At 37.9% G+C, this 13,384-nt stretch overlaps 1 protein-coding gene across 1 annotated transcript in view; it reads right to left on the bottom strand.

Annotated features, from left to right (window-relative positions):
• LOC138333936 (lon protease homolog, mitochondrial-like) overlaps positions 1–13,384 on the bottom strand; it is a 44,665-nt gene that overhangs the window by 18,920 nt on the left and 12,361 nt on the right. The window contains exons 11-17 of the mRNA XM_069282613.1: positions 13,259–13,347; positions 12,808–12,946; positions 10,119–10,241; positions 9,182–9,237; positions 8,652–8,739; positions 7,742–7,864; positions 5,413–5,529 (exon numbers count right to left, since the gene is read on the bottom strand). Coding sequence (XP_069138714.1) covers positions 5,413–5,529; positions 7,742–7,864; positions 8,652–8,739; positions 9,182–9,237; positions 10,119–10,241; positions 12,808–12,946; positions 13,259–13,347 — 735 coding nt within the window. The remainder of the gene's footprint in view (positions 1–5,412; positions 5,530–7,741; positions 7,865–8,651; positions 8,740–9,181; positions 9,238–10,118; positions 10,242–12,807; positions 12,947–13,258; positions 13,348–13,384) is intronic.

A 13,384-nucleotide genomic window follows, 5' to 3' on the forward strand; every position in this document is an offset into this window, starting at 1 on the left:
AATATCTTAATGTTCTGAACTCATCCAATATCTTATTAATTCTGAACCCACCCAAAATTTTAATATTCTGAACTTGTCCAATATCTTATTGATATAAAGCAGAAGACTATCCCATTACCCATCAGCCATGGCCAACAATGAGAGAATGAAGGAACTATCATACAGAATTCTGTTATAAAGACACTGAGAAGTTCCTTGTCCTTTGTGTAGTGGACACTATGAGACAACACCCACATAACCTATTTTCTCGAATAATACCTCCCAGAATGTTTCAAGTAGACACTAATATCTAATACAACATTTCTTTATTCTCTGCTTCTACTTGAAGATTCTATACAACACTTCAGACAGTAGCGATTCTTGTGATCCGGTCTCCAGAGGAACGCTGGCAGACGTCAATAGGAGCCTTATTGATTCATAAAGTAAGCCTTTTATACAGAAGCAGGACTGTAGAATCATATTTTCTTTAACAGAATGCCAATAGCAGATTGTGCCAAGCATACTGTATTACATAATATTCCCCAAGTTCCTGATAAATGCTTTAAGACACAACTACTTTCTATTTCACAGACAAATTAATGTTCTGGTGTATTTCTACCAAAGCCTCGCGCCCACATTGTTGTGTTTGATCTTTAGAACCACCTTATTAGGCGGCATTTTCAAGATTTCAAAGGCAATAATGAGGCAAGCACATCCCTTTTTTTATCTGTTACATGATCTAGCACACGCTTATATATATTTTGTAATGTTTCTTTCACTGTATTAAACATCCTGTTCAATTTATAGCTATTGACATTTGATCATGAGGACATGGCAGGTTTTAGATCTGAGAGAACTTCTTCAAATTAAAATATTTTGATAGAAAATTAACTTAATATGTAATCGAGAGTAATTGAAAGTAATTTCAATAACTTCTTCTAATTTTTAAAAGTATGATTACAGTCCAATTGTACCTGTAATCGATTAATAATCGATTACAGCATTTTCACCCAAGTAATCGATTATTAATTAATTACATTGTGAAGTAATTGTGCCAATGCCTGGAAAGAAGGTCAGAGTTTCTCAATAAAAATCACAGATTTGTGTCAACAAATGTACAGGAAAATGGAAGTATTTAAATGTAAAATGTCTCCTGTACTTACTGGTATAATTGAAGCAACAATGTATTTTGAAATCATTTAATTTTGATTATGAAAAACCAATAGAAAACTTATGCATGACAATTAGTTTTACAGTACATAAATGCATTAGATAATTTTCCAGAAGCGAAATTAAAGTAACTAGTATTAAGTATTCCATTTCACAACCCCATTATTAATAACTTTCACAACCCCGTTATTAATAACTTTCACAACCCCATTATTAATAACTTTCACAACCCCATTATTAATAACTTATTTTCTGCCCATAACTTAGGTATAAAACCATGTAATACGTACATCTGTAAATCATTTATGTATATTCTTATAGATATGACGTTGACAATATTCAATAGCTAAACCAAAAATGTTACAAGGGGAAGATGAAATCTTCTCAAATCAAACCACTCCTCTCTGTACAAGAGAATATCGGTTAGCGCCTTTAGGCCCTTAAACCATATTTCTACAGAGATTTCCTCATCTAAAAATATCTTTCTCACTCAATGAATTACAACACAACACCGTTTTAATAACTCAGAATCTATGAAGCAATCTTGGCCATATTTTGGAGAAGAGATTACATTTTTGTGTTGGAGTATTGATCATCGGTTGAGTGCTACACGGTGTATATGCGATATCGCTGTAGGCAGGGAAAGTGTAGGAGTGGGCTATAGAAACTGTCACTTGAGATTGATGAAGAGATCCACATTGGTTGTACTGTACTGGAAATCATGCTGTACCATACTCTGATGACAAAATACCACAAAATGATACCCCACTCACACACTTTCTATCAACAACCCCCCCCCCACCCCACCACCACCATATGAAAATGTTGGTCACAGTGACCTACTTTTTGTTAATAAGACAGGTGGACACAGGACTGAATTATGAGTTTCCAGTAAAATCTAATTTGTATGTAAGTAGGAGAGCATCATCAAGCCCAGGAAAGTTTAGGCTCTGATTATAAAAGCATTAAGCAGTATAGAAAATAGAGCTTTTTGATGTAGAACAAGCCTATGAGTCACAGTGACCTACTTTTGATACATATGCCATACTGAATTATCTAACTAAATCAATGATCCAAATACAACATTTCAGTAGGATGTGGAGTAAAACATTCAAAATGATTATTACAACTCAATAACACAAAAAAATACCATATGCAACAACTCTTATCTTACACAGAATTACCATCCATCCCAATTATCCAAGAATCACTAATTTCAACATTTCTTTGCAAGTTTCCTTTAATTTTTTTATGGTTATGATCTTTGTGTTTATTTGGTGGTAGACTTTAAAATTCAGCCAAATTCACACAAAAAACACATAGTCAGGTAAAGTACAAGTGCACGTGGTAGCTATATAGATTATCAGACACTTTAATTACTTGGCTTCCACATCAATTAAGTAATCTGCATGGACTTTTCAGCAGCGATAGGGACTGCTCTTTGGCCAAGAATAGTAGCATTAGCACAAAATGGTTAGACAATTTATTGACTAATTTAGCCTGGCAATTATCAGTTACTGTCAGTACTGACCTCGGTCAAGTCCTTTTGTGAGAATATGGATATTTATAGACCAGATGTGACCAGCAAGAAGATTATGCCTTATTTAACATAAGTACATATGCACCAAGGCACATGTGGAAAAGAAGACAGGCATAAAACAAGAGGCCCAGAGGGCCTGTATCGCTCACCTGATTTGTAATGTCTAGGAATGTTCTGAATACAGGTTCATTGTTTCTTTTTTGAAGGAATTCGAATATTTACCTCTTATTCTCCTATTGGGCCCCATTCTTTCTGCTCCAGGGGGTCAAAGCCAAATTTATACAAGTTCTGTTAACCCCAAGGATGTTTCTGGGCCAAATTTGGTTAAAATCCAAGCAGAACTATATGACTATTAGCAATTCACACAGGATTTACCGCTATTTCTCATATTGGGCCCCGCCCCTCCTGCCCCAGAGTGTCGGAGCCAAAATTTATACAAGAGGCCCTATTCCCATTCCCCCAAGGATGTTTGTGGTCAAATTTGGTTACAATCCATGCAAAACTCCAGAACAAGTAGCAATTTATAGGATTTACCTCTATTTCCCCTATTGGGCCTCGCCCCTCCTGCCCCCGGGGGGTCAGAGCCAAAAGTTATACAAGTTCTGTTCCCCTTCCCCCAAGGATGTTTCTGGCCAAATTTGGTTACAATCCATGCAGAACTCTAGGACAAGTAGCGTTTTATAAGATTTACTTCCATTTCCCTTATTGGGCCCACCCTCCTGTCCCCAGGGGGTCAGAGCCAAAATTTATACAAGTTCTGTTCCCCTTCCCCCAAGGATGTTTCTGGCCAAATTTGGTTACAATCCATGCAGAACTCTATGACAAGTAGCGATTTATAGGATTTACCTCCATTTCCCCTTTTGGGCCCCGCCCCTCCTGCCCCCGGGGGTCTGAGCCAAAATTTATACAAGTCTGGTTCCCCTTCCCCCAAGAATGTTTGTGGCCAAATTTGGTTACAATCCATGCAGAACTCCAGAACAAGTAGCAATTTATAGGATTTACCTTAGCTTTATTTCCCTTATTGGGCTCTGCCCTTCCTGCCCCCCAAGGGATCAGAGCCAAAATTTATACATGTTCTGTTCCCCTTCCCCCAAGGATGTTTGTGGCCAAATTTGGTTACAATCCATGCAGAATTGTACGACAAGTACCAATTTATAGGATTTACCTCTATTTCCCCTTTCGGGCCCCGCCCCTCCTGCCCCAGGGGGGTCAGAGCCAAAATCTATACAAATTCTGTTTCCCTTCCCCCAAGAAAGTTTGTGGTCAAATTATGTTACAATCCATGCAGAACTCTAGGACAAGTAGCGTTTTATAGGATTTACCTCTATTTCCCCTTTGGGCCCTGCCCCTCCTGCCCCGGGGGGGGGGGGGGGGGGGGGGGGTCAGAGCCAAAAGTTATACAAGTTCTGTTCCCCTTCCCCTAAGGATGTTTCTGGCCAAATTTGGTTACAATCCATGCAGAACTCTACGACAAGTAGCAATTTATAGGATTTACCTCCATTTCCCCTTTTGGGCCCCGCCCCTCCTGCCCCCGGGGGGTCAGAGCCAAAATTTATACAAGTTCTGTTCCCCTTCCCCTAAGGATGTTTTTGGCCAAATTTGGTTACATTCCATGCAGAACTCTAGGACAAGTAGCGTTTTATAGGATTTACCTCTATTTCCCCTATTGGGCCCTGCATCTCCTGCCTCCGGAGGGTCAGAGCCAAAATTAATACAAGTTCTGTTCCCCTTCTCCTAAGGATGTTTCTGGCCAAATTTGGTTACAATCCATGCAGAACTCTAGGACAAGTAGCGTTTTATAGGATTTACCTCTATTTCCCCTATTGGGCCCTGCATCTCCTGCCTCCGGAGGGTCAGAGCCAAAATTTATACAAGTTCTGTTCCCCTTCTCCTAAGGATGTTTCTGGCCAAATTTGGTTACAATCCATGCAGAACTCTAGGACAAGTAGCGATTTATAGGATTTACCTTTATTTCCCCTATTGGGCCCCACCCCTCCTGCCCCAGGGGGGTCAGAGCCAAAATTTATACAAGTTCTGTTCCCCCTCCCCCAAGGATGTTTGTGGCCAAATTTGGTTACAATCCATGCAGAACTTTATGACTAGTAGCGATTTAAAGGAAATGTTGACGGACGGACGACGGACAACGGACGGACTACAGACGCCGCGCCATGACATAAGCTTACCGGCCCTTCGGGCCAGATGAGCTAATAAATACTGTAAATCAACTCCACTCATATCCATTCTTGGAATATTTAATATCAAAACAGAAGGCAGTTTAGGAGAGAAAAACTTATCAATGATAGGCCAGCAAAGACTTCCTTTGAAGATTACAGAGAGCTCGAGAATGAAGCTCAACTTCAAAGCTAAAAGCCAATCATAGTGTAAATATTATAATTCAATTTTATTGATACGCATCAAAGGACCAAATTACCCTCTCATTTGTAGTTGAACACAGAGCCTTCATTTTGATATGAAATATTCCAGGGGTGATAGTAACCCCTGCAATAGTTGGAGTGAAATTTACAGTAACTGTTAATGTTGGTGATAAAGCAAGGACTCAGCAAGAATCATTTACAAGTTGAAGCCTTCTTCCTACCCCTCTGTCCTCAAAGGAGTTAAAGCAAACCAAAGTATGTATATTCTACAATGAATGCTGCGTGCATTATTATATATTCTAAACTTTGATTCATTGGTGAATATCAATAAAGAAAATATTCTTCTACCTGTGCAATGGCTAGTTTTTCTTCTGCTACATAGCCAGAGACATCGATAATTTCCATTCGGTCTTTCAGTGGCTCTGGAATGGTGTCTGTTACATTGGCAGTACAGATAAACAAAACCTGGAACAAAGAAGGAAGGAATCACTCAACCTCAACCAGATATTTACGGGTCAAAGTCACCATATTGTAGCCAAGTAGGAGGGAATCACTCAACCATAACCAGATATTTACAGGTCAAAGTCACCTTATTGTAGCCAAGTAGGAGGGAATCACTCAACCATAACCAGATATTTACAGGTCAAAGTCACCTTATTGTAGCCAAGTAGGAGGGAATCACTCAACCATAACCAGATATTTACAGGTCAAAGTCACCTTATTGTAGCCAAGTAGGAGGGAATCACTCCAACCATAACCAGATATTTACAGGTCAAAGTCACCTTATTGTAGCCAAGTAGGAGGGAATCACTCAACCATAACCAAATATTTACGGGTCAAAGTCACCTTATTGAAGCCAAGTAGGAGGGAATCACTCAACCATAACCAAATATTTACAGGTCAAAGTCACCTTATTGTAGCCAAGTAGGAGGGAATCACTCAACCATAACCAAATATTTACGGGTCAAAGTCACCTTATTGTAGCCAAGTAGGAGGGAATCACTCAACCATAACCAGATATTTACAGGTCAAAGTCACCTTATTGTAGCCAAGTAGGAGGGAATCACTCAACCTTAACCAGATATTTACGGTTCAAAGTCACCTTATTGTAGCCAAGTAGTGGGAATCACTCAACCTTAACCAGATATTTACGGGTCAAAGTCACCTTATTGTAGCCAAGTAGGAGGGAATCACTCAGCCATAACCAGAAATTTACAGGTCAAAGTCACCTTATTGTAGCCAAGTAGGAGGGAATCACTCAACCATAACCAGATATTTACGGGTCAAAGTCACCTTATTGTAGCCAAGTAGGAGGGAATCACTCAACCATAACCAGATATTTACAGGTCAAAGTCACCTTATTGTAGCCAAGTAGGAGGGAATCACTCAACCTTAACCAGATATTTACGGTTCAAAGTCACCTTATTGTAGCCAAGTAGTGGGAATCACTCAACCTTAACCAGATATTTACGGGTCAAAGTCACCTTATTGTAGCCAAGTAGGAGGGAATCACTCAACCATAACCAGAAATTTACAGGTCAAAGTCACCTTATTGTAGCCAAGTAGGAGGGAATCACTCAACCATAACCAAATATTTACGGGTCAAAGTCACCTTATTGTAGCCAAGTAGGAGGGAATCACTCAAACATAACCAGATATTTACAGGTCAAAGTCACCTTATTGTAGCCAAGTAGGAGGGAATCACTCAACCTTAACCAGATATTTACGGGTCAAAGTCACCTTATTGTAGCCAAGTAGTGGGAATCACTCAACCTTAACCAGATATTTACGGGTCAAAGTCACCTTATTGTAGCCAAGTAGGAGGGAATCACTCAACCATAACCAGAAATTTACAGGTCAAAGTCACCTTATTGTAGCCAAGTAGGAGGGAATCACTCAACCATAACCAGATATTTACGGGTCAAAGTCACCTTATTGTAGCCAAGAAGGAGGGAATCACTCAACCATAACCATATATTTACGGGTCAAAGTCACCTTATTGTAGCCAAGTAGGAGGGAATCACTCAACCATAACCAGATATTTACGGGTCAAAGTCACCTTATTGTAGCCAAGTAGGAGGGAATCACTCAACCATAACCAGAAATTTACAGGTCAAAGTCACCTTATTGTAGCCAAGTAGGAGGGAATCACTCAACCTTAACCAGATATTTACGGGTCAAAGTCACCTTATTGTAGCCAAGTAGGAGGGAATCACTCAACCTTAACCAGATATTTACAGGTCAAAGTCATTGAACCTTAGCCAGAGGCTGAAGGATATGTTAATCACTAAAGTTTCATCAAACTCATAACAAATTAATCAGTCAACCATGATTGAACCAATTATACGAAACTCACATGAAATAAATAACACTAGAAAATGTCTAAGACATAAATGGCCCTGCCTCCGTGTGAAATTACGACGGAACAGGGGACTTGACACAAGTAACATTTTATGTCCCTCAACTGCATGCAAGGAGCATAAAAAAAGTTCAAATAAAGTTTTGATTGATGCTTTAGTTAAGCTATCAATAGTTTGTACTCAGTCATGCTTAACTAAACTAATCAACCCATTAACCCCTGAGGATATCATTGGAATCTTCCAGTTCATTTTGAAAATTCAGGGCTAAATGAGTTATAGATTTATCATGGAGAGAATGAAAATAAGAAATGTGTTACCTTTGACATATCCACTGTGACGTCTAAGTAGTGATCTAGGAAATTGGCATTTTGTTCAGGGTCGAGCAGTTCTAACAATGCTGAGGATGGGTCACCCTGCCAACTCCGACCTAATTTATCCACCTACAATGACAAAATATGGGAACTTCAACACAAAATAACATTTCTGAAATTGAAGTGAAGTTCTAAAAAAATGAACACAAAAGTTATCAATGCATTTAAAGAGACAATTCACTCAGGCTAATTCTTTTACATAACCAAGAAGCAAAATATAACATAAATGTATTGTTCTACATTTCTTATGAAACATATAACGTAAAATTTAATATATTTAATTAATATTGTTGAAATATCAAATCGTTAATCATTTAACATTTAATCAGGTACAATATGGACGCTGTACCCATACCTGAGCCAAAGTCACGCACGTTAAACAAATAAACTACATAACCACTGAGAAGGTGATAAAATAATTTTTAGACAAGACAATTCACCTAATAAGGTAAACACACTACTGACAGAGCAATTTGAGCAGTTCTAGACAAAAGTTGCATTACTTTACAAGCAAGGTACAGGGTTCGGCATACAAGAATTTCGACCACAATGTGTCATGGCGGACAGCGAGTGAGTTTGAACATCTACACACATGTCACCACCATGGGCTTTTCAGGCATATCATAGTAAAACCGACTGATCACATTTCAATTAGAACTGGTTTTTCCCGATATATGTACAAATTTTAATGTTCTCTTAGACTGAATTGTCCCTTTAATAAAAGTACCACCTAAAACCAAAAGAAATATGTTATTCAAATGTATTTTAAAAAGATTCCAGGATCTATAACAAAACACTTTCACCACATGAAAATCCTTATCCATTCCATAGACCATCCTAATAATTTCCGTCTTACCTCATCAATAAGCACCAATGGATTTTCTGTCTTTGTTGTCTTTAGACACTGGATCATTTTCCCAGGCATGGCTCCTACATACGTTCTCCTGTAAACATTATATTGTAGTTTATGGAAAAAATAAAATCAGTTTTATTTTTCATTGACTTTTTTCACCTACCTCAAGAATTAATTCGAAGACACTAATTATAATTACTTTAATTAGTACTGGTCTCCAGAGATATTCAGGACTTTGTATCCAAACATTCTGCTCTGACTTCTTGTTATTTTTTTATTGAGTTGAGAGTTGAACTACAGTCAAACCTGTCAATAACGACCACCAAAGGGACAAAGGGAAAGTGCCTTCATAGCCAGATGGCCGTTATACACAGGCTGAATTGGTCATTTCAGACCCTGAGTATGTGGTTTTATTAAGCAGGTGGTCTTTATACAGAGGTATTTCCTAAGGCAGGTTTTACTGTATTATCAATTTGACCATGCATGTATTTGTTTTCTTTGAGGAAAATCTTAGAGTGAGAAATATGACTTACCTGTGACCTTTGATTTCAGCAACATCAGTCATTCCACCCACACTGAACCTAAAGTACTGTAAAACATGAAAAACTTTAATGTTAATATTGTGTCACTAAAGTATCATTTGTGTTTCAATTTCTTAAAATTCAAAAGAACTTAACAAAGAAATTTAAGACAAATCAGGAACAAAATGCCCAGTGGGCCTGTATACCTCCCCTGGATATTGTAATGATTATATAAAGAATTTACTTTTTTATTCAATATTACTCTTAAAAGGAAACCTTTCATCTTTAGGCTAGGTGAGGTAATAATTAAAAGATCGACAATCTGAAATTGCACAAAGTGCAGTTTCAATATATTATAGACAGGAAAGTAAAATCATATAGAAGTGTGTTGTCATGACTTTTTATCAATTTTCAATCCTGTAAACTGAATGTGTTAAAAGTCATCTCTTATTTTTGTTCCAGTTTTTAATTTCAATGCAGCAACATTCTACTGGCATTGTGTTTGCTACCTGGAAGTGTTTGTTTCTTTAACTGTAATTATAGGTTTTAAAAAAATAATTTAACTATAAACACACTAAAGATTGTTTTGCCATTTTTTGTAGTATATCTGTCGTACCATAATCAATAAATATTAAATTTCAAATATCCAATAAGTAGTTAGATTTAAATGCCAGAAATTCGGGAGAGGTGACATATCAGGTATAGCAGAGAAAGTCTATGATAACTATACTTTAAGAATTTCAAAATTATTTCTGAATCATCTGATTTGATTTTTTTGCAATACATGTATTTATACTTTGAAGACATTTATTTTAAAAGTCACTTCATACCTTACACATGTTTCATAAAATTCATGTTGAGCACCCATTCACAGCCTTTGAATAAAAACACTTTCCTTACTACACAAATCAGAACTCAAATATTGAAATCCTCACGTCACCAATCTTACCTCTCTATTTAATGCCCGAGCTATAGACTTGGCTATGCTTGTCTTCCCTACCCCTGGAGGGCCATAGAAACACAGGATCTTTCCTTGGGTCCCTCCCTTCAGTTGACTGACGGCAATAAACTCCTGTAATACAATATGGGATTAAATTGATATTAAAACAATGGGCTTTCCTGAGGTCAAATTAATTTGCGCTCTTTTAAAAAGAGAAGTCTTCTAAGAAGATCTTCCACCTCATAGATGGAGGAGCTTCCAGAAGCAGAAGAGCTAAGAATCAAGTGATTAGAAGTTGTATTCTAGAAATAGTAGAGGGCTAACTGAGTTTAGACTCAGAGCAATAAAAGAGAAACAACTCTTACTCTGCAAGCAGAAACTTTGTTTCAGGGCTTCAAGCATTTTTTAAAGGTTACCATTTAAATCATTTATATTTTAACAAGGACATAGTCATTCAGATCCCCCGCCAATGGAGATATCAAAGCTGAAGTAAGTTTGATAGTGGAGACTGTGTATGAAAAAAAACAGGAAAAAGGAAGTTGAGCTAAAGAAAGATGGAGTATAATTCAAGTAGAGCGGGGCTGCAATTATTGAATCAGGTATACAGCCTTGACATTTATATTAGACTATATATATACAACAAGAGATCCCAGAGGGATCTTGGCGCCCACCAAAGAATGATCTATGTCTGACAATGGAAAGAGGGATCTTTTCTCTGCTTTTCAAACTTTTGCAAACATACTATATATAAAATTTGAGACAGGTCACAGATCTTCAGTACTTCCTGAGAAACAGCAGTAACAAACTTCAACTATCAAAATCCAAGATGGCTCCTTGGCGGCCATCTTGATGATTGATCGGTCCCAAATCGAAATATGCACAACTAGGGCCCTAGGGGAACCTATATATGAAATTTGAGACAGATTCATTCAATACTTTCTGAGAAATAGCGATAACAATCTTAACTATCAAAATCCAAGATGGCAGCCTGGCGGCCATTTTGTTGACCGATCGATCCAAAAACGCATTATGCACAACTAGAGCCCTAGGGGAACCTACATATGAAATTTGAGAAAGATCCCTTCAGTACTTTGTGAGATATAGCGATAACAATCTTTAACTATCAAAATCCAAGATGGCTGCCTGGCGGCCATCTTGTTGACCGACGGTCCCAAAACGCAACATGCACAACTAGGACCCTAGGGGAACCTATATATAAAATTTGAGACAGATCCCTTCAGTACTTTCTGAGAAATAGCGACAACAAATTTTAACTATCAAAATCCAAGATGGCTGCCTGGCGGCCATCTTGTTGACCGATCGGTCCCAAAACACAACATGCACAACTAGGACCCTAGGGGAACCTATATATGAAATTTGAGACAGATCCCGTCAGTACTTTCTGAGAAATAGCGATAACAAACTTTAACTATCAAAATCCAAGATGGCTGCCTGGCGGCCATCTTGTTGACCGATTGGTCCCAAAATGCAATATGCACAACTAGGGCCCTAGGGGAACCTACATATGAAATTTGAGACAGATCCCTTCAGTACTTTCTGAGAAATAGCGATAACAAACTTTAAGTATCAAAATCCAAGATGGCTGCCTGGCGGCCATCTTGTTGACCGATTGGTCCCAAAATTCAATATGCACAACTAGGGCCCTAGGGGAACCTACATATGAAATACGAGACAGATCCCTTCAGTACTTTCTGAGAAATAGCGATAACAAGAATTGTTAACGGACGGACGGACGGAAGGACGGACGGAAGGACGGACGGACCACGGACAAAAAGCGATTTGAATAGCCCACCATCTGATGATGGTGGGCTAAAAATGGGTGGAGTTTTGCAAAGCAACATTTACCATTTACCATGATATTTTCAGCAATGTTTCCATGGTAACAGAAAATGTGCAAAAAATGAAAACCTAAAAATAGCAAAAGGTACTACTAGACCATAAAAAGAATATGTCTATGAAGTTTCATGGAAATATCTCTGCTGGTTTTAGAGTTGTGCTCCGGAAACAATTCTTACACAAAAATCTGCCATTTTCAGCAATGTTTCCATGGTTACAGAAAAAAGTACAAAAAGTGAAAACCTAAAAATAGCAAAAGGCACTACTAGACCATAAGAACAATGTGTCAATGAAGTTTCATGGAAATATCTCTGCTGGTTTTAGAGTTGTGCTCCGGAAACGATTCTTACACAAAAATCTGCCATTTTCAGCAGTGAAAACCTTAAAATAGCAAAAGGCACTACTAGACCATAAGACCATTGTGTCAATGAAGTTTCGTGGAAATATCTCTTCTGGTTTTAGAGTTATGCTCCGGACAGAAGGACGGACAGATGGACGGACAGACGGATGGACGGAACCCATTTGTATATCCCCCGCCAACTTCGATGGGCAGGGGATAATAATAGAAGCTAATAGGTCATTGGACAGGTGTAAATTTAAACCCAATTAGACACCATCAATTTTTAAATGGCATCTGGTAGATACCAACAGTCAAACCTGTCTATAAAGATTACTCAAGGGACAAATATGGTCTTTATAGCCATGAGGTATTTTTTGCATAGGTTAAATTTTGTTGAATTCAACCAAAAGTGACTCCAAGAATACGGTCTTATAAAGCAAGAATATTTTTCTCCATTTACCTATAAACACTTTTCAACCATAAGCTGTTTAAAATTTTTACCAGGATTCTGTTTTTCACATCTTCCATCCCATAATGGTCTTCTTCCAGAATCGTCTTTGCCCTAGTCAAGTCTAAGTTTTCTTCTGTATGTTTTCCCCAGGGTAGAGACGTCAACCAATCAAGATAATTCCTTGTAACACTACAAATATCAACACAAAGTTTATAATAATCCTAGAGAAAAAGAAATGTCAAAATGATGCACACATTTTTTTTCTTTCTGACATACAGAAAAAGTCAGCATAATAATATATAGGTATGTCCTTTCCAGATTCTAGATTATCTTAATTCTAATACAGCATAAATTGTCAAAACCGGCCATTGTCTAATCAGGATTCATGTCTATTCTGACATAACTGATGTAACAAAAACCTGCATAATCTGGAAACTGGCTATACCAGCCAAATATGCTACCTTGTATCAGATCAAGTATGCCATGGTACCATATACTCACTTAAATTCTGCAGAATGGTAATCCAGGAAGCTAAACTTGGCCATTTCTTCATCGATAAGGGTCTTAACATGTTCTGGTATCACCAAATCCTGGAGAACAAGTGTAATTTACTGAGTAAATGTGTGC

The sequence above is a fragment of the Argopecten irradians genome, chromosome 10, assembly GCF_041381155.1.
Source record: "Argopecten irradians isolate NY chromosome 10, Ai_NY, whole genome shotgun sequence".
In the NCBI taxonomy this organism is placed as follows: Eukaryota; Metazoa; Mollusca; class Bivalvia; order Pectinida; family Pectinidae; genus Argopecten; species Argopecten irradians.